Below are 22,189 nucleotides of genomic sequence, written 5' to 3' on the forward strand. Positions count from 1 at the left end.
CCTTAAATACATTTTCGGTATGCACTCTACCTTCTGTTTTTAAGCGCTAACCTAGGCATGGTGCAGGGTGCTAGATTTCCTATCCTCACCAAATAACTGGGAGATCTTGGCTCTATCGTTTTTAATCTATGCTAACTTTGAGCCACTTACTTCACCTCCCTGAAGCTCACATTTTTTGTCTGTAAAATGGCAATACTGTCACCTGAATCAAAGGATTAAATGGGAAACTATATAGCAAGTACTTAGTGCATTGCCTGGCACACAATAATTGCTTTATAAAAGGTAGCAATCATTCCCTTTTTACTCCAATGGTTAGTGCTTATTGCAATCTTTTAAATTTCACTCTTTAATCTTTTCTCATAGACCTTGATAAGCCTTCAGAAATTACTATTATTATTTTTTGAGATGGAGTCTCGCTCTGTTGCCCAGGCTGGAGTGCAGTGGCGTGGTTTCGGCTCACTGCAAGCTTCGCCTCCCAGATTCAAGCAATTCTCCTGCCTAGCCTCCCGAGTAGCTGAGATTACAGGCACCTGCCACCATGCCTGGCTAATTTTTTGTATTTTTAGTAGAGACGGAGTTTTACCATATTGGCCAGGTGGGTCTCGAACTCCTGACCTCGTGATCCACCCGCCTCGGCCTCCCAAAGTGTTGGGATTACAGGCATGAGCCACTGCACCTGGCAGCCTTCAGAAATTATTTACTGAATTACCATCTAGTAGGGTCACTGGTTACTCAATGTGCAGGCTCAGGGAATAGAGTCTACATAAGGGAGGACAGACACAGGCCAATAATTACAAGTGCTACAAATAGGAAGTATACCATCAAGCATAGGGCAGGGGTACTTACCTCAAGGAAGCCCTGAAGAAGTGTTACTTAGAGTTCTGAAACATACGAAGAAATTAGCCCGGCAAAAAAGAGTGAGGCAGGCAACGGAACTTATTCAACCAACTTAAGCCTAAGAAGTTATCCTAAGGGCAAAGAAAGATAGTGAGAGGGTTTCATGGAACTCTGCAATTTAAAACAACTTGGGGATGCAAAGGAAAGAACGAATGAATGTTAAGACTGAATGCAGGGAGACCAGATAAGGGGTCTTGTTGAATTTTAAGCGAAAAGAGCCTATTACAGAGACACTATTCTGGTTGGACTGGAGAGAAACAGAACCTATTTAAGAGAGCTTCATTTAGGAAGTAGGATCAATAAGAGGTGGTCGTAGATTGTGTGTGAGAAGGGTACTCTGGAAAGTCAATCTCAAAAACAAGAAAATTGTAAACAAAATGTATTTTTGTTTCATAATTATAAATTTAAAAGACAGCCGGTCACATATTCCTGAAGCAGTACACGAAATTAAAAATTTCAGGCCATGAGAGGACTAATTCTAACCATTTGGGAGGCATGCCACACCAACCTAACTTGCTGAGCAACAAGGCTTTTGGTATGTTGATGGGAATTCTCAGTTACATTCATCTATCAACTACCAAATAAGTTTTTATACATAGTTGCAAAGTAAAGAGGGAGTATGAGTATCAATAGAATACTTCCTTTTCCTCTGAAACATCTTTGGTTCTTAATGGAAAAAAATAATTTTCCACTTTTTTTTCACTTCTTTCTTTTCCCTGGTTTCGTATTTCTAAATAAATCAAGCAGGAGGATTTTATGAGCAAAGTATATGTAACATAGACCCTGGCTTTCTGATCCCCTCACTAATGAGTTGTTATGGGAAAACTAGTTCACACTTCCCTGCTTTCTTAAACCGAACACACCAAATATAATTTGTTCTTTACGGAGAGCACAGGGTCCGTGTACTAGTTAATAAGGTAGCAAGCTCTTAGGCTCCTATAAGCTGACCTCTCTTCATGGACGGCCCTGGCTTACTTATCCTTATCAGTTCAAGAGTCACCTTTCCAGGAAGCTGTCCCCTGACCTCCCCAATCTTCTTTTCTCTCAATTCCCAAAACCCTAAACACACCTCTAGTTTACCATGAACACAGCGAATTATAATTTGGGGCCAGGTGCAGTGGCTCACGCCTATATTCCCAGCATTTTGGGCGGCCAAGGCAGGCAGATAGCTTGAGCCCAGGGGTTTGAGACCAGCCTGGGCAACATGATGAAACCCCGTCTCTACAAAAAAATTGGCATGGTGCTGCAGTACGTACCTGTATTCCCAGCTACATGGGGAAACTGAGGCAAAAGGATGGCTTGAGCCCGAAAGGTGGAGGTTGCAGTGAGCTAAGATCATGCCACTGCACTCCAGTCTGGGCCATAGAACCAGACCCAGTCTCTAAATAAATAAATAATAACTTTGGTTTACTTTTCTATTTTCTTCTTAGGTTACATGCTTCTATAGGAAAACTGCTATGACTTCATCCTTCCCCTTATATAAATAGCTTTACATGGAGACAATTTCAGAACTGAATCCACTTTTAATACTTTTGACTTCTCAGAAAAAAGCTGGCTTTGCAGAGTACATGTCTTTAGCACAATGATTATCAAGATGAGGATAGGTGGGTTGAGTGATTTGGAAAAGCATATTCAAATAATTATATAAATGGGGGAACAACACCTCTTTTTTTTTTTCGAGACGAAGTCTCACTCTGTTGCCAGGCTGAAGTGCAGTGGCACGATCTTGGCTCACTGCAACCTCTGCCTCCCGGGTTCAAGCGATTCTCCTGCCTCAAGTAAAGCTTGACAATAACTTGGCTGCACGGGCATGGGTTTTAAAGGTTTGAGACAGTATTTCACATCTGCTTTCCTACTCTGTGCTATTACTAATTGAATAGAGTTGGAATAAATTAGTTAGACCTGTGCGCACAATGAGTCAAATGGCTCAAATCAAAGGTCTGAGAAGTCTTCCCATGAGCCAAGTGCTTGAGCTGTGTGATGCTAAGACTTCAGGCCTGGAAAGGCACGCTGCATCCAGCCTTGGCTCGGGCAGTGCCTACAGCCTTAGAATGAAATACGATAACACTTCTCTGCCCATCTAAATCTCATGCAGGGTTAAAGACTCAACTTTTCCACACTCTGACCTCGTCCTTCTGAATTGCAAGGGCAGTTAGGAGTCCATATAACAGGATATTTAATAAATGATTACGTTCTGCTTAATGTTTTTTACACTCTGCTTATATCTAGCCAAAGTCTCAACAACGGTAGGGAGGCAGGCTACTCAAGTGCCAATCGAGTGGAAAGGGGTTAATAGCCTATTATAACATTCACGTGGGAGCCAGGAAGTCCAAACCTGGTTAACCGAGCCCACAGAGTTCATCTGGGAAGGACTGTGACAGAGCCAACGTCTTGTCTGAACAAAAGGAACCACCAATGAGTGTAGAAAGACCGCCTGGCGGGGACGGCAGGGACGTAAGGGGAATTCAACCCTTCTCAACAGCAAAAAGCAGCTTTCCTTAGCCCACTCCACTTTTCGGCTCCCTAATTGCCACCCCTCCAGTGCGACGACTCCCTGCCCAACGTAGAAAAAAAGAGGTCCAAAGGATATAGCATCACCTTTGTCCTCTGACCTAGGAGCGAAGACTCACCAGTTTCATAATGGACTTTTGGTGGTTCAATAGCAGTCACTGAACTCCTCAAACCCTGGAAGCGTCTTCCGGTGCAATCTTCGTCACCTGCCCGCCTAGAGCATCGCGGGACTTGCAGTCTTTCATCCTCACGTCTTTTCCAGGGGAATCATGGGAAATGTATTCTGCCAGGCATCATGGGAACTGTGGTCGCCTTTCCCTTTCCTCTCTTTCCTCTCCGAACGCGTCCTTGCGTAAGCTCAAATTCATCCCCGCCGCCACTGCATCCTCCCTCTCCACCCCAGCATGATATCATGTCCCCGCACGGGCCTGGGGCCCATGGTGTTCTGGGATGTGTAGTCCTGACGGCTCCGACTCCCCTTTCCCGTCCTCCCAAAGAGAAGGCGGATGGGCGCGGGCCTTGCCGGGAGTTGTAGTTCTCTGAGGCCTCTATGCTCCAGGCTCCGCGCTTTTACTCGGGGGAGGCAGGAACTACAACTCCCAGGAACGCGCGGCGGCAGCAGGTGGGAGCGGGGCTGTTGATATCAATATGGCGGTTGTCAGCCAGACAAAGACAGTCAGTCTGATGTGATTGAGACAAGGGAGGTTTTCAGGGGGAGACTGGGAGATAGGGGCCTCCCCTCCCCCTTCTCCTCTTCCTGCGCCGGCCTCAACCCCTCCCCAGTCCCCTCCCGACGGGCGCCCCACGCGGAAGACACCCCTCCCCCTTCTGCTTTCCCTCCTCCCTACCTCAGCCATCCGTACTGGGACGTTGGGGAGGGGGCTGTGCCGGGCGGAGAGAACTCAGCGAGGATTCTGAGGTGAGTCGAGCGGTTTAGAAGCCGGACTATCTCAAGTCTCTTTCTTCACTTCTTTCTTTGCACTTAAAACAATTTTTCTTTTGGAAGGGGTTTTGGGGAGGAAGTGAGCGGACGCTGGGGATGGGTCTCGTAAGCGGCCGGATTGAGAGGAGGGAGGAAGCAAGGGGCTTCCGAGTGGGTGACCCGAACGCGGGCTGTGGGGTGGGGCAGTTCGTGGGGGCCGGTCCTGCAAAGGCGTCGACTGCCCCCCAAGTCTTTCCTCCTGGTTTCCTCCACTATGAGCGGAAGGTTTGAATCCTGGAGGTGGGGTCTCCGGTGTGGAGTTCGGGAAACTGTGAGGTGATTTGCAGGTGTGTTGGTTTGTTTGGGGTAAGTGTGTTTTAAACTGTGTGACGTGTACTTGTGTGCTCTGCTCGTCTTGGAGCGGTGTCTGTAGATGAGAAGTTAGACAGCGCGGACTCGCTCGCTCTGGGCCTGGGCTAAGGGGCGGGCGTGAGGTCCTGGTGCTGGGCGTTTGGGCTGGCGACGTGGTGCGGGGCAACCGGGCTCAGCAACTCGCTTGTGTCCCGTCGCCCGCTCACACTCCGCCACCCGCCTCCGCCCCCTCCCTGGACGAATCTCCACCCCAAACTCCAGCCACGAGAACTGTAGCGATGGTGTGATGTGGAGATGGATTTTTTGCACCCTCAAGTCGGTAGGTAGGTGGGAAAGGAAAAGTGTTTCTTAATATTTTATTCCGGAACCGTGTTTTGGTTACACTATTGGGGCTACTTGGAAAGGCGTCCTCCACCCACCTTCACCCCGAAACAGTAGGTAGAGGTGTCTTGTCTTCGTGTGAAATAGATGAATAATTGTTGAAGATTCGGGGGGCCTGGGGTGGAAGTCGGGAGTGCTGGGTTGTGTACGCGTCTGTGTTTGTCTACTAAAGGGACAGAATGTCTGTTGTGTATCTTGAGATAGGGCGACTCATTTTTGTAGTAGGAAGAACTGTTGGAAATTATTTGCGGGGCGGGGGGGTGTGCTGAAAGGCGCTGCTTGTATTTTTCTTCTACTCCACCCTGTTCTGCCTTGCATTAGCCTGAAAGCTGGTGGAATGGAACAGTGAAGAAGCATTGGGTGAGTGAAGGGAAGAATGCAGTTGGCATTAAAGATACCGCTGTGTAAAGTTGAATGGTATAGGGCAATTACTATTTTTATTTACGCTGAAGCTTAAAAGGAAAAAAAAAACACCCATGTATCATATAGGGTATAATGATGTGACTAGTTCATTTCTCTGGGACCCTGCAGGTATAGAAGCCTTCCCTCTTCTTTCCTTTTTTCCTTCCCTCCCTCCCTCCCTCCTTCCTTCCTTCCTTCCTTCCTTCCTTCTTTTCTTCCTTCATTTAGTCCTTCCTTTCTTTCTTGGCTTAGTACATTTCTCTTTCTGATGAACATAATACCGCCTGTGCCTTTTTATTTAGTTTGTGCTAATATGGTTGTGCATTTTGTGGTTTTACCATAAAATGCATCATTAAATGCATTTTTTATTTTGCATTTATGCCGCAGGTAATTATCACATCAGGATTGCAGTGCTTTGCATTAAACTTATTTTAAAATTGTTCAACTAAGTTGCTTGAGCTAGTTGAATTATATTTCTAAGTCAAAGTTGGGAAATTTGAATTCTAAATTTTTTTCAAATTTCAATTAGAGTGAAAAAGAAAGTATTGCCACATATCTTATTTCTCACAGTTTTTAATAACATATTAGGAGAATATAAGATCACATATTTTGTACTTCCTTATAAGTTCTTCAGTAACCCTTTTTATGCTACAGTTTTTTTAGTGTAATGGATTTTTAAAATAAAGAAATTGGCATAATTTCTATTTAGACTGTTGAGAATTGAATATATTCCCCAAACTTACCAATTCTTGAATCTGCCACCTATCATTAGTAAGGGACCTTTAGATTTTATGATAACTGAAAACCACATAAATAGACTGTGTATTTTATAACCATTGATTTGAACTTTTTGCTGTTGGTCATTCACGCAGATAAGGGTGACTGTAACAGTGAAGAAGCATGTATATTTCAATTGACCTGACTAGGAAAAAAAAATGTGGTTTCTAAATCTCAGATGTAGAATATACAATATGTTGATTCAAAACTAAGTCTTTAGTTTGTGATAGACCAGAATTTTCAGAATCATTTGTTTTAAGCTTGTATCTTAACTTGAAACATTACTTTGCGAAAGCTGGAGAAAAATCCTATGTAACTGCTTAACGGAGTGTTTTGTTTTATTTTTCTGAAACATTATAATAGTCATCGAGTTTAAAAAAAATAATTATTTTAGAAATAAAAAACCAACATATTTGTTAACATTTGGAATTGGAAAAACATGAGTGTTTTCTCTTCCACCTATCCTTACCTCAAAATTTCTTTTTGTTTGTCTATGGAAATGCAAAGTTATTTACTGGGAAAAGCATTCATTAAACTTTTTTTCTGGCTACCAGCGGGATCAGAATCATTACATGTAAGCCAAATATATTCCTAGCATTCGTGGTGGGTGATTCTGTTGCATTTTAAGCACTGGGCATTAAAATGATGTAAAGCCTTTACTGCAGGTTGAAGCATAAAACATTCTCAGCATGTGGGAGTCATATGGTTTACAAAGAAAGTAGAAAACCAGGGCATTGGTACTTGTCCATCTTAAAATTTCATCCTGTAACTGTGAAAGACACATTTGTTTTAATGTGATTGCTTCTAAAGATGTTGCCTGTATTATGGGAAGTTGAAAATCTAAACTGTTTTTAACTAATCTGTTGCTAGTTCACTGTACTGCATATAGTGAACACTATTTGTGGTCACAAATATGTATCTAGGAAAGAAGCCCTTAGCTTGATATTGAATGCCTTTAGTGAGGCTTCCTTTTCACTGCTGTATGAACAGATTTCAGTCTTCTAGCTCAAATCCTTTGTTAAAACGTGGCTAATAGAAACTTAATAGCTCAGTGTTGGTAAGTTACAAAAATATGTGACAACAAATCTCTCATTGTTACATTCTTTAAAAAATAGAAGCAACCAGCTTATGGTAATTTTTGTAGCAAGCGTTGATTGGAATTGTATTGCTTGTTTCATACATTGAGTACATTGGGATTATTTAGGGTTAATTTATGCATTTTGAGTCTCCTGTATACTGTATTGTGTACATCCCACATTTATTGTTTCACATAGCCACCATGTCATTGCTTCTGTTCATTTCATTGTAGCTCTTCTCTTATTTTTGTATATAGCTCTTTAAATGAATTATTTTTCTTGGGAATTACATATTTATGTAGAATTGTCATAAGTGAAAGTTGGCATACCACTTAACTTTTTAAATACTTGAGCATTTATAGATAAACCAAATAGTGTTCATTAAAAATGTATTGGTTTTGTTTTGTGAACCTGCTTTATTCACTTTTTTGGCTTCTGGAATTAATTTTGTAGCTCATTTTGCTATTCTTTGGCTAGATTTTTCTTCTCACTTTCGTAGAACTGTTTATTAAAATGTTGTGAGTGAAAATCATGGCTTGTCTGGAGGGTCATATATGTACACCCACACATGCATTCACACATAAAATACCTTTATGTTTGTTTATTTATGAAATTGGTGCGTATCTATCAGACATGCCTCCCGTGAGAAAGAATCTGAGCCACAAATAGCAGGAAACCTTGAAGTTTTAAGCTAGAAACCAAAGAGTAACCAGCACATGTTGTCCACATTATAGAAGCTATGGAGATTTTCAGTATCATTCCAAAACATTATTTTAACACATTTTGTCAAAATATACTTCTCTCAGAATGGAATACATCAATTTTGAAAATTTTCTCAAAATACTATTAAGAAATACATAGCATGGATTCCTAGATGCAGCTATTCCCCTAGATTGCCCGTACTGGATTTAGGTCCCATCATAGGTGCAGAGTATAAATATTTTCATGGGATTATTTGATGTAAAACTTTTAGTTACAGTGTTTTCAAACATAATCCAGTGCTTTAGATAATTTGTTTTCCTTGACCTTAGATGATACAATTTGGAAATTTACTATAACATTGTCTTGGAAACTTTCCAAGAGCGTTTACCTCCTGGAAGGGTCCTGGCTTTAGCATGGTTTTTACCCTCACAGTGGTAATAAGGTTGAAGTTACAGTAAGTTTTTCCAGTGGGTATTATAATCTTAATGCAGTATTTGACAGATTCTTAGGCTATAGTGTTTTTTTAACGTTCGCAAAAAAAGTAACAATAGTCCGATTTCAGCTTTGAAGTGATCAATTATTTTATTTTTTACCCTTAAAATGGGTGGCACTAGACACCTTCCTATTAAGTGGTAAAATGATTCTAATCCACCCAAAGAGCACTTAGGTTTTCCTTAAATTTAGAGTGTGGATTGTGAAAAAAATGTTGACGAAATTCCACATACTGAATATATATTCTCTCTGGCTGCTTCTTTATCTTGTATCCAGTGATGATCCACATGTGGCATATTGAAAACATTAGTAGCTCTCATTACTGTATATATATTAAATAGTGTAGGGTTGCCAAGTGGCAGTAACTTTAATTTATATCTAGTCAAAATTTTTATAGCAAGAAAGTGAAATGTTGTGGGTACTGCTGAAATGGGGATGATTTAAGACTGATCTCATCTGCTTTAAGCTTTTTATGATGTAGGCTGGGTATGGTGGCTAACACCTGTAATCCCAGCAGTTTGGGGGAGGTGGAGGCGGGCGGATCACCTGAGGTTAGGCATTCAAGACCAGCCTGGCCAACATGGCGAAACCCTGTCTCTACCAAAAATACAAAAATTAGCCAGGCGTGGTGGCGAGCACCTGTAATCCCAGCTACTCCAGAGGCTGAGAAAGGAGAATTTCTTGAACCCAGCAGGCGGAGGTTTCAGTGAGTTGAGATTGTGCCACTGTACTCCAGCCTGGGCAACAGAGCAAGACTCAGTCTCAAAAAAAAAAACTTTTGATAATAGTATTGTTAAAACATGAAGCCCTTGTCTTGGGTGTAGTCGGTCAAGCCGTGAAATTGGATGAAGGTCTCACTCTTCATCTAGTTGTGAGATCAAATTGGTTTCACATTTTGTATATGTTTTTTTCTGCTGCTGTTCTCTTATTTCAGGCCCTCATCATTTCTGGCTTATTACATCAGTCTCTTAACTAATCTTGTTTGAAGTTTTTTTCCTTAGTCATTCTACACTCCTCCTTGGAGTATCTTGACAAAATGTGAATTTGTCAACCATGCTTTGCCTTTAGTGTCTCCTCAGACCTTAGTGGCTCCTCAGACTTTGGTGGCTTCTCAGACTTTCACATAGATAGAGACTTTAGAGTCATTCCACCTGTGTCCAAATCCTGGCTTTGCCAGTTACTAGCTCTGTGACTTTGGGCAAATCATTTAAAATGTCTGTACCTCAGCTTCCCCATCTATAGACTGGGGACAAAAATAGTACCTGCTTCATAGGATTATTGTGAGCCCTTGAGTGCTGGCAAGTCCTTAGGATGCTTTTGGCATATTATAGTTTACAGGAAGCTGCAAAAATGGTAGAGAGGAAACTGTACCTTTTACCCAGTTTCCCCTATTGGTTACATCCTACGTAATTTTAATATGATGTTAAAACCAGGAAATTGACATTAGTACAATGTGTGTCTATAGTTCTGTGCCATTTTATCACAGGTGTGTAGATTGCATAACAGCCACCAAAATCATGGTACGGAACTGTTACTGTAGAGATTGAATGATTCCCCTCTTCTTTATAAGTTCTGTTGTTTTGTTCAGTATAGCTGAGGAGAAAGATACCAATTATTGGATCAGCAATTTCACTCTTTTGCCATATGTAATATAGTCATATAGTATATAATGATGTTTTGGTCAACAACAGACTGAATATATGACAGTGATCCCGCAAGATTATATCATATTTTAATTGTACTCTTTCAAGATTTAGAAACACAGATACTTTCCAGTGTGTTGCAGTTGCCTACAGTGTTTAATATAGTAAAATGCTGTACAGGTTTGTGGCCTAGGAGCAATAGGCTATACCACCTAGGCGTGTGTAAGTACACTCTGTGGTGTTTGCACAACAAAATTGCCTAATGATGCATTTCTCCGAATGTATCTCTGTCATTAAATGTTGCATTGACACATCCTGAAAGTTTTTATGAAAAATTCCAATTAAACTTTCTTTTAAAAATTTGTGTTTTAGATGAACCTGACATTGCAAACGTACCAATGTTTTTGTTATAAGAATCTAAATATTGACTAGTTTTTTTTTAAATGAGGAATTACAATAGTAACACCCATTAAATTTTTCTAGTAAAAATTAGCAATAACATTGAAATTTTCCACAAATAAAGTATGTAAGATTTAAAGGAATTCAAGGCTTACGTGATATGTGTTTTGCCAGAAGGAACATGTTAGAATCTGTGTGAGATAACCAAAATTACAGCTATTTTGCATTAGTTTGGTTTTGACAATGTAAATACAAACTTGTCAGATTAATTGATTGTGAGCATATGTCATAATTTTATTTTGGACTTGTCGCAAGGGAACTAGTTTCAGAGGAAGTTAGTTTAAAGATGATTTTCAGAGAAAGGATCTTTACAGAATAAAAGGGAAGGTTATAGTTACTATTTGCGTTGGGTACAAGTTAAAGGATAGCTACAGGGAAGGTTATACTTTGCTGCCCCTTAATCAGCCGTATGATTATAAAGAATGTCTTAAAAGATGAGGTTGTTAATCCAATATACTACCGTTGATTACAGACAGCAGAAGTCTGCTTTAAACAGGCTAAAAAATATTTTCAATTGTATTAACAAATAAAGGTAGATCACGTGATTTTTGTCTTCTCTGGGTTTGAGACAATTTTTCATTTGTCAACACTGTGATAATTTCTATTTTAAAAAAGACCAATTAAAGTTTAATTTATTTCATTAGCAGGAATATGATAAATATTAATGGTACTTCCTGATAAATAAGATTCATATTTACAGAGCTTTTTGACTACCTGTGATTTCAGTTTCTTCATGGTAGAATGATTCCTTTTCTCCTTGGATTTATGTGTCTAGCTTTTTATTTGTCTTGGTGTACATTCTAAAAAATAATGCTTTAATTAGGGATCATTTGTTTTCAAGGACAGGCTGTTGTAGGGATTCAGCTGTTTTGGGTTGACGAAGAGTAACTAGACCTTGTGTGAATGGGAGAACCCTTAGGAATCTGAGAAGCTAGTCTCTGAAGCTCTCCTTCTGCTAATAAATGGTTTCTTGTCTTAGCTTTTCCTTCCATGTCTGCTTCATCTCCATTTCTCACTTCTCCCTTCCAGTTCTGTTTGCCTTGCCCTAGTTTTTCTTAGTTTGTGCTTCTCGGAAACTCTGGTAAGTGGATTTGATTTGCCATGGGGCTGACTTGAACTGTTCTTTCAACTAAAGCTTACCTCTTAGTGGTGACAGTGTGTTTCTTTTAGACCAGTTGGCAAGAGAAATTGAATGCATTGCGTGACCACCATGACTTAGATGTCTGTCCGTATCCCATGACCTTGGTGGGAGGTGGGGTGGAAAGCACCTTTTGTATAAGGCTTAAGCTTTTGGATGCTCTGTATCAGGAGAGTTCTCTTGTAGGGGTTGAACAAGGCACTCAGTTAAACACATCAGGTCTAACACTGCATGATGAGGTACTTTGTGGGTTACAAAGATGAGTTGCATTTAATCCTTTTTTGCAAGGATCAAAAGTTTGCTGGATAGCAAGACTCCTATAATTTAGCATTGGCTTTTTATTCTAGTCACTCAGGCAAACCAGAAAGATGACAAAGTAGGACTGTAAGAACTAGGTAGGATTAAGGAAGGAGAATGAGAGGTAGCACTGGAGACATGAATTTACTATTTCTACAATTTGGATCACTGACCTACTAAACCGTGAAAGTATCTAGAAACCGTTTTATCAAGATCCTCATTGCTGCTATCAAAGACTATCCCTTATTGAATAAAGAAGCTCTTATTCATATCAAGTAGACATTCTTTTGTCCCATCGTTGAGATCTAGAGACATCTTAGAAGTACTAATTTCATCACTATTCTAGGAACTGGAACATTCTCATAGGCACCCTCTATCTATATAGTGACAGCTAGCTGTTCTCTTAGCAAATGTCGTTCATCTCTGACAAGACAATTTGTGCCTTCTTACTTTAGGGGCAATAAGTAGGAATTCAAATAGTTGAGTCTGGAGTAGTGAACATCTTGCTCTTCATAGATCTGGCAACAAAAGAATTGACGTATTGGTCAATCCAGTGTCTGGTCACCACCATATGTGATATTTAACAAAAGCTCCATGATTTAAGGGAAAGGAACTGGAGCTTTTTATTCCTATGTCAGTATTGGCATTTATATGGACTTCAGAACTAAAAATTCCAAAGCCAGGTCTCAATTATATTACCAAACCAGGGCCAGGATTTTTAGAAGTAAGAACAAGTAAAGGATAGGCAACGGAGGAACCTAGAAGATTGGAGTCAGTTTACAAAGCCATAGGAGATAAATAGTTCGGGAGTCATAGAGTTCTAAGCACTTAGGCTACAACAGAAGGAGGCAGTGATCTCAACTTTTGTGCTGAAGGATTGCCTGGAAAAAGTATTAAAATTTAGTGTCCTTAGCTCTACGCCCAGATTCCTAAAATTTGAGATGGGCCCAGGAATATATACCCTTCATAAGCATATCAAGTAATTCTAATTGGTATAGTCCTTAGAGTGCTTGGAAAATACATAGATGGCATAATATCTACTTAGAAGCTTTGTTCTGTGGATGTCTCAAATATCTTTTTATAATTGGGAGTGTTACTTTCTTGATATGTGCCTGCCTCATATTGAACACTATATCCATCCTCTCTAATTGCTTATGTCAGTAAATTGTGACATGGGATATGTTTTGGGTAAGTATGATAATTTTTCTAGATGTCGTACTTAACAGTATTATGGCCTAAACATCTAGTTTTTTATGGTTATAGCATCAGCTCATTTTCTTAAACTTTGTATTTTTACTTCTTTTTTTTTTTTTTTTTTTTTTGGAGACGGAGTTTTGTTCTTGTTACCCAGGCTGGAGTGCAATGGCGCGATCTCGGCTCACCGCAACCTCTGCCTCCTGGGTTCAGGCAATTCTCCTGCCTCAGCCTCCTGAGTAGCTGGGACTACAGGCACGCGCCACCATGCCCAGCTAATTTTTTGTAGTTTTAGTAGAGACGGGGTTTCACTATGTTGACCAGGATGGTCTCGATCTCTTGACCTCGTGATCCACCTGCCTCGGCCTCCCAAAATGCTGGGATTACAGGCTTGAGCCACCGCGCCCGGCCCAAACTTTGTATTTTTATATATGAACTCTTAAAAAGACAATTTTTTTTTTTAATTTCTACCTTTTGTCAATAAGTTCTCCTTTATTCTAGTTTTCTGGCTCTATTAATCAGGGTTTTTTTTTTTTTTTGACCTTGTATACTTTGGAATATTAGCCATCTCTTGAACCTTTTCCCTCACAAATTAATTTCTCACCTTTTTTAAAGGTCTGAAATAATTCTTTTTGGAGTCTTAATTACTCTTAGAATATTGAGCTGGTTGAAAATGTGTACTTTGGAGCCATAATGTCAAGGCGCAAATCTGATCTCCACCACTTAACCCTGTAATTTTGTGCAAACCTCTTTGTGTCTCATCTGTAAGCTGGTCATAAATAAATTATAGTATTTATCCATATACATAATAGGATTCTTGTGAGTATATGAGGCAACATTTGCAAAGCGCTTAGAGTAGTGGTTGTTACACCTTATCTTATTATTAGTTGTCCTGTTCTTCTTTTTCCAAGGTAATACTTACTCTACTCCTTAATCTTTAGAATTCTCATTTGTTGCAAATAATCCCTTTCTGGCTAATTTATTTTTTCTGTGTGTATTTATTTTCTTCTCAGTTTTCCTTTTGTAGCTCTTAGCTGCTTTTGATATAAATACCTATTTCCCCTTAAAATTTTTTCTATACAAGTTTTCTTTCTATCATTCTTTTCTCTCTTGTTAAAATTACCTCTGGTCCTAAAGTTCCTAGACTTAAAGGCTTTACATCTCCCTTTGGTACTTTTTTTTTTATACTTCCTTCCCTCCTCCTCTCATCTAATTTGTCAGTGATCTGCTGATTCTTCCACCCCGTAACAGCTCTTAGATTATTCTCTTGCTTTATCGTCTATAGTTGCCATCCTCATTACTTCCTGTTGAGATGATTGCAGCAGTGAAACTGGCCTTCCTGCCACTTCCCTACCCTATTCCATGGTACATAGCACTATTAGAATAAGTTTCATCCAAGTCATTCAAGAGGTTACTATATCTTAGTTCAAATTGTGCTATATGCCAGCTTTTAGTCCCTATGCTTTTCAATAGTTTGCTAACATTTTCTTTCTTCCCTTTTCCATGTCTTATTTTCTTATTCCAGAAGGTGTTTTCTATATTGCATTCAAGTAAATTATCTTTCCTCCTGATGTATGTTTTCAGCCTTTGTTTCTTGGTATTTGCTACCCTACCCACTTAATATATTTGTATATCCTTATCTTACTAGTTAAAACCTTATACTTAAAACTCAGTTAAATCCTTCTGTCTGAAGAGACGTGTCCCAGTGAACCTTGACACACTTAGACCAGTCATTTACTCCACATATAAGCTGTATTTACATATTCAATCATTATTGTAACTTTTTGTATTTACTTGAAAGGTATGTGACATTTTAAATAGTTTTCAGGCTGGGTGCGGTGGCTCACGCCTGCAATCCTAGCACTTTGGGAGGCTGAGGTGGGCAGATCACAAGATCAAGAGATCAAGACCATCCTGGCCAACATGGTGAAACCCAGTCTCTACTAAAAATACAAAAATTAACTGAGCATGGTGGCACGTGCCTGTAGTCCCAGTGACTCGGGAGACTGAGGCAGGAGAATCGCTTGAACCTGGGAGACGGAGGTTGCAGTAGCCGAGATCATGCCACTGCACTCCAGCTTGGTGACAGAGTGAGACTCTGTTTAAAAAAAAAAGTTTAGTTTTCATGTTATGTATGTGCATTGGATTCCTAGTTGAAGTGTAAGATCCTTGAATTTTCTACTGACTTGCTCCTGGTAGTGGGGCAGGGGTGAGGGGACTGCATGTATCCTCAGAAGATAGTGAACCTGAAATTTTTGGTACCCCTGTCACTGGTACCAGCATTCTACAGCAAAAAATATTTGTCACAAGCTCAGACACAGCAATCTAGTACTCAGGGTACTCAATCAGAGAAATGACATTCTTTCCCATCCCCCTTTCATTTTGACAGTTCATTTATTAACTCCCGCTTATTTAACCAACAGCGAGTCAGATGTAGGCCTTCCCTTTAGGAAGCTCATAGTTTGGTTTTGATAGAATCAGAAAGAGGGCTCAACCATGAGACACAGATGTGAGTATTGCACATGAGGTATGCTTGTTTCAGTAATTTCAGTTATCTGAGCTAGCTTACTCATGTGCCCATTGCTCCACTGGGGAGAACATAATGTCTTCTTAGACATCTCTATGCCTCTGTGTGGTCTCTCCAGTATGGTAGCTTCAGGGTAGCCTGACTTCTCTCACAGTGCCTCAGGGCTCCAGTGGCAGGTGTCCCAAAAAAGAAAGGAAGTCAGGCTTATTGTTTTTTGTGACCTATCCTTGGAAACTTACATAGAATTCTGCTCTTAAAGGCAGTCATGCAGGCTTGCCCATGTTGAAGAGCAGGGTACAGAGACTTCATCTTTTGATGGGAGGAGTAGCAACATTCTCAAAAGAGCCCGTGTGATGGAATATTGTTGTGGCAGTTAGGGAAAATGCAATGTGCTGTACCAAAAGATAAATAATAATTTACTTTGCTTTCATGTATTTTACTTTGCATGTACAAGTGTATTCTCTCCTCTACGAGGTGTCAAACTAACACTTAAATGTCTTTTTTTGACAATATAATGGTGTCACCACATAAAGACATACCTCATTAAAAAAAAATGTAAACAAATGAAGTATAATTTAACCATTTACCCACTAGTCATTTAAACTTTCTTACGCACACACACACACACACACACACACAGAGAGAGAGAGAGAGAGAGAGAGAGAAGCAAAAACAAACAAAAAGCCTAAAAGCATAATCTAGTTTTAGATTTCAATTGAATTTTGTCTTACCCGAAGTTGGTAGCATTTGTGAGGGGATCAGGGAGGACAGTGATGATGCCACTTGTGGCCTTTGAAAAAGAGTAATGCTCTTCACTCTTGATTTATCAGCCTTGGTGAGTAATTTTAGTAGGAACCTCTTGTTTGGTGTTAGATTGGCCTGTGGTAACCATTGATGTGAATGGGACTAAGTAGGGAAGAGGTAATAAGCTTTATCCTGCTGCTGCTATTCCAACCATGTGGTGTTGTATTTGACCGGAGCGTAGAAAGTTATCACAAGACAAAAGTATGCCAGATTGCAGGGTCATTTATTATGCCGGCGACCACAGAGGCCTCACGTCTCTCCAATCTGTGGTGGTAAAAGGAGGGCGCCACGATTTTTTATACCCGAAAAACCACCTTGGGAGTGGGGGTGAGGGGCGGGGATGGGGATGAAAAGGCTTCAGACATTCCTAGGGCTAGTGGATTCTGTAAATTACCTCCTGGGCAGAGATGAGGGTGGGGGTCTCCGGACATTCCAAGGGCTAGGGGACTTTTGTCATTCCGTTTGTTACTTAAGTGGTTTACAGAAGTCAAGATAAACATATGTTTATACATTATCTGGTTAAGGTGGAAATCACAGACCTTAGTTACTTATTACAAGTCACAGGAGCCAGGATGGAACTAGCTTGGGCTGCTTAGTCTGGCAATTGCCAGTAAGCAAAGGCTAGCAATTCTGGCAGTTACTGATAAGAAAAGGTAAGCAGCTTTACATAGTTTTGAAGAACAAACTAGCAGTTCTATTTACAGAGGCCAAGGACAGTAGTTATTGTGAGGAGAATGGGGCAGCCATTTCAACTTATCTAAAAACAGTTTTGCATTTTATAAAATAGTTTTGCTCCGGTTCTGGCTCTAGGCCAGCACAATATCACAGTGGGAATTGTTTCTTATGTCCATTTTGTTTTTAAACCCTTGCTGCTTTTTCTTTCTCTATTCCTTGTTCCACCCTGCTCAATAGTCCTCTGCTTCTGTCTTGATCTCAGCAAAAGGTATGGATGAAATGAGACTATCATCATGTATAAAGATATCTCATTTGGTACTTGATCAGGGGAAAGATTATTTTTTGTCTTTCTTCCTGTTGCATATACAAAAGACATCTTAAATGACTTAACTTGAACTAGGAGTTGATCAATTGACTTTAAAAAGTTGGCTGTAGTAAAAAGTATTAAAAACTGATTACTTAAACATCTGACTTTAATCAAAATATATAGACAAATACATTTGTTAGTTAAATTTGGTACAGGGCGGTGGTTCTCAACTGGTGATTTTACCCTCCAGGGACATTTCGCAATGTTGGGAGACATTTTTGATTGCCACTGCTTGAGTTGGGGTGCTACTGCCATGTGGTGGGTAATAGAGAAGCCAGGGATGCTGCTAAACATCCTTCAATTCACAGGCCAAATCTCCCCCTCCCAGCAGAGAATTCTCCCATCCAAAATGTCAGTAGTACTGGGGTTAAGAAACTCTGATCTAGAGCTAAGGCATTTTCTTTGTGCATGAATCTATGGATTGATACTCTGCATCAGCTTTTCATGCATAAACCATACCCATAATGTATCATTTATGATTTCGAGTCTTAATTTTTTTTTAATGGAGGGTTATCTTAAAGACATTCATAATCTGTGAGTCAAGTCTTAATATTTTATTTCTCCCAAGTCTTTTTTTTTTTTTTTTTGAGATGGTGTTTTGCTCTGTCAGGCTGAGGTGCAGTGATACGATCTCGGCTCACTACAACCTCTGCCTCCCGGTTTCAAGAGATTATCCTGCCTCAGCCTCCTGAGCAGCTGAGACCACAGGCATACACCACCACACCCAGCCAATTTTTGTATTTTTAGTAGAGACAAGGACTCACTATGTTGGCCAGGATGGTCTTGATCTCTTGACCTTGTGATCCGCCCACCTCGGCCTCCCAAAGTGCTAGAATTATAGGTGTGAGCCACTGCGCCCAACCCATTTCTCCCAAATCTTTTATGGTAGTTTCACTTGTACTCAATTTAATAGCATTCTTATTTTTTTTTTTTTTAAGTAAATCATCTTAAATTGTGTCAAACATTTAACCTTTTTTGGGGGAGGATTTTTAATAGAAACAACTCTTTACACTCTTATTTTGTTAGTTTAGATAATATAATCAAATTCCACAGTTGCAAGAACAGCTTGTATAAACAGTAAGGGAATAAACCAGCTTGCCTTGGTTGGCACACAGTGGAGTGTTTGAAACAGTAGCCTAATAAGCATCCTGGTCAGTTTGTTTTAGAAGGGGAATCTATAGAGTATTCGTTGATCATGATGATTGGTTAACTGGAGGTTGACCAAGAGTTTCTACATGAGCAATAGGTACTGAAGGGTTTTTTTTTGTTGTGGTTGTTCAAAAGAATTGTTTTCAAAGTAAGGTCACTGAAAACTTTTACTTATATAAACAAGCCAAAAGAAAAAAAAAAAACATGCTCGTGCGCGCGCACACACACACACACACGGAGAGAGAGAAAGAGAGAGAGAGAGAGAGAGAGAGAGAGAGAAACAAAAAGCCTAAAAGCATAATGTAGTTTTAGATTTCATTTGAATTTTGCCTTACCCCAAGCTGGTAGAATTTGGTGGTGGGATAAGGAAGGACAGTGATGATGCCAGTTGTGGCCTTTGAAAGAGAATAATGTTCTTCACTGTTGATTTATCAGCCTTGATGAGTAACTTTAGAAATCTTTGGGTATTTGGAATAATCCGGAAGCGCTGTCTATCTAGAAGTGATTCAATTATTTTTCTGGGTTTCGGTTCCCTTCATGAAATGTACTTAATCATATTTTTGTGTGTGCTTCAAGGGCTGCTACCAGTTGGTGTTATCCAGTTAGACAACTCTATTTTAAGCAGACTAACTTGACATCCATCATGTCCTCTGTATTTCTGGATTACTTTCATATTGGCCTTTATATACTATACTCTTGTCAGCCAGTCTCCTGCCCTTTGCCAAAACATTTCTTAAACTTCTTTAAAATACTTAAACTCAGCATCTTAATTTTCACTAAAGACTTGATTCTAACACATTTCCAATCTTTGTGTTACCAGCAGTTTTTTCTCATTTTTGATTATATGCATTTTCAGAATATATGCATAATTTTGGCTACATGAATTTATGCAGGCTGACTCATTGCCTAATAAAAGTGATGTTATTTAGAATTTAATCAGAGATTAATCAGAGAGGTCCAGAAACTGGCATTTTAGATACTCTGATGAGTTCTCTAGTAACCAACACCCACTGGGAAATCTAACCTGAATAGATTGTTAATCTTCTCAGAGCTAGAGGATTAAAGCTGAATTAGCATAGTCTTGTTAAAGTTGTTAATTACTATTTCTGTAGTTTTTGGGGAAAATGTTAGCTCTTCTTCCCTGCACTTGCTGCTTAATGATGGTGGTTTATTTATCCAGAGAAACTTGAAGATTATAGAATGATAAGAGATTACGTGGAGCAGCATGCCTGAGTTAACTCTTGGTTAATGAGGTTTTTAAATATAATCATTCCTTCCTTCCAGGCTTATATTAAAACAAAAATCACTGTATAAAAAGTTATTTTGTGTATTTATGTGGTTATCTTATATTGCATTTACAAAATACTTAGTATTTGAAACATTCTTTAACTTTACATATCTATTTCCTCTCACTTTTCACATGTAATGATGTATGTAGAGATTCTTAGTGAAAGCTTTTTGAAAATGATGGTTTATTATTATTTTTTTTTTTGAGACAGAGTCTCAATCTGTCACTCAGGCTGGAGTGCAATGGTGCAATCTTGGCTCACTACAACCTCCACCTTCTGGGTTTAAGTGATTCTCCTGCCTCATTGTCTCGAGTAGCTGGGATTGATTACAGGCACGTGCTACTACACCCGGCTAATTTTTTGTATTTTTAGTAGAGATGGCGTTTCATCATGTTGGACCAGGCTTGTCTTGAAGTCCTAACCTCAGGTGGTCTGCCGGCCTTGGCCTCCCAAAGTGCTGGGATTACACGCGTGAGCCACTGTACCTGGCCTTGAAAATGATGGTTTTTAGTAGGTTATGAAACTAATAATTCCAAACTGATCAAGAAGATAAATTGTAAGTCAGTTACAATGTTAATGTTATCAAAATTATTGAAAATGTTATCAAAATTATTTGAAAAATAATTAAATGGCTTTATGGCAGGAATTAATTTCTTTTCAAGGCACAAATGAAAGATTATTTTCCAAATGAACCCATATACATAGGGTTCATTTTAAAAGAAATACAGTAACCTTTTAAGGCAGTTTATTGCTTGTGGTGGTCGTGTTTTGTATTGTTGGTGTTTAAAGCAGCAAACTGTAATGTTGATTTCTTGAAGGGACCAGAAATAATCCAGTTTATCACTTGTGTCCAATAGGCAAATGAAGGGAGTAAGATGTTCTTGCCTAAAGTATTATTGCCAGGGTAGAACTGAGGTCACTTATCTCCTAGTTTACATTTTTTCCATTGTACTACTGTTACCAAAGGTGGCTGAAACATTCTAATTCTTTGTGCTCAAATACTACAAATTTGTGGTGGACACTGGGATTTGAATTACTTTCTTTTTATAATTATGTCTTGATTTTTAATAGCAATTCAGTGTATCTCTCTCTTGTTTTTATCATTTATTATGTAGTGTACATTATCTAACATCTCATCCAGGTAGTATGAAAGGGATTTGTGCAGTCAGTGATTTGTTATGTGCCTCGTGCCTGATTATGTGTTTTAGGAGGCCTGCAGGCAGGTTAGCTGTGCTCAGCCTAAAATATACTGATTTAAATATTATGTTTTGGATTAATTTCCAAATGGACATAGGAACATATTTGGTTTGTACTGTTATTTTTAAATGAAAATATAATCAGCTTGTCTTGTTTTGTTTTACAGGACCTTTCCTAGGACCCTAATTTATTATAATTCAAAGAATAGATTTATTTTTCTTCAAATTCAATCCAACTTTTTTAATTAAGGCAAAGGGAAGAAAATTGACATTAATTATATATAGTTTGATTTTTTGTCTTTTAATTATAACCTTGAAAGTCTATTTATAAAAATAGAAAAACAAATGAACATCTGTTAAAATCTGGGTTATGAGCTGGGCGCTGTGGCTCATGCCTGTAAGCCTAGCACTTTGGGAGCCTGAGGTGGGCAGACCTGAAATCAGGAGTTTAAGACCAGCCTGGCCAACATGGCGAAACCCGTCTCTGCTAAAAATACAAAAATTAGCCAGGCATGGTGGTGTACACCTGTAATCCCAGCTACATGAGAAGCTGAGGCAGGGGAATTGCTTGAACCCAGGAGGCGGAGGTGAGCCTGCGGTGAGCCAGGATCGTGCCATTGCACTCTAGCCTGGGCAACAGAGTGAGACTGTGAAAAGAAATCCTTGGTTATATAGAATGACGTAAAATTAAGTGTTGTGGCTAGGTGAGGTGGCTCCTCCATGTAATCTCAGTGCTTTGGGAAGGTGAGGCAGGAGGATTGCTTAAAGCCAGGAGTTTGAGACCAAACAGCCTGATCATCATTGTAAGGCTCCCATCTCTACAAAACATTGTAAAAAATTAGCTGGGTGTAGTGGCATGCGCCTGTATTCCCAGCTACTCAGGTAACTGAGGCAGGAGGATCATTTGAGCCGAAGTTGG

General features: G+C 39.6%; 2 protein-coding genes across 18 annotated transcripts in view; one reads left to right on the top strand and one right to left on the bottom strand.

Moving 5' to 3' along the window:
- The window catches only part of INTS9 (integrator complex subunit 9), a 122,660-nt gene extending 118,984 nt beyond the window's left edge, over nucleotides 1–3,676 (bottom strand). Inside the window, exon 1 of one of the 2 annotated variants that reach the window (XM_032265376.1) lies at nucleotides 3,528–3,676. In XM_032265376.1, the coding sequence (XP_032121267.1) occupies nucleotides 3,528–3,536 (9 nt within the window). In that variant the 5' untranslated portion in view covers nucleotides 3,537–3,676. The remainder of the gene's footprint in view (nucleotides 1–3,527) is intronic. The other variant, XM_032265377.1, reaches the window with a different exon arrangement.
- Nucleotides 3,677–3,755: 79 nt separating this feature from the next.
- The window catches only part of HMBOX1 (homeobox containing 1), a 182,235-nt gene continuing 163,801 nt past the window's right edge, over nucleotides 3,756–22,189 (top strand). For 11 of the 16 annotated variants that reach the window (XM_032265389.1, XM_032265378.1, XM_032265395.1 and 8 more), the window contains exon 1: nucleotides 3,756–4,327. The gene's annotated coding sequence lies outside the window, so the exon portion shown is untranslated. Of the gene's footprint in view, nucleotides 4,328–4,362; nucleotides 5,137–22,189 lie in introns of those variants that run through there. The other 5 variants (XM_032265390.1, XM_032265379.1, XM_032265393.1 and 2 more) reach the window with 2 other exon arrangements.

This window comes from Sapajus apella, unplaced genomic scaffold (genome assembly GCF_009761245.1).
Source record: "Sapajus apella isolate SASKATOON/1434 unplaced genomic scaffold, GSC_monkey_1.0 scaffold150, whole genome shotgun sequence".
NCBI lineage: Eukaryota > Metazoa > Chordata > Mammalia > Primates > Cebidae > Sapajus > Sapajus apella.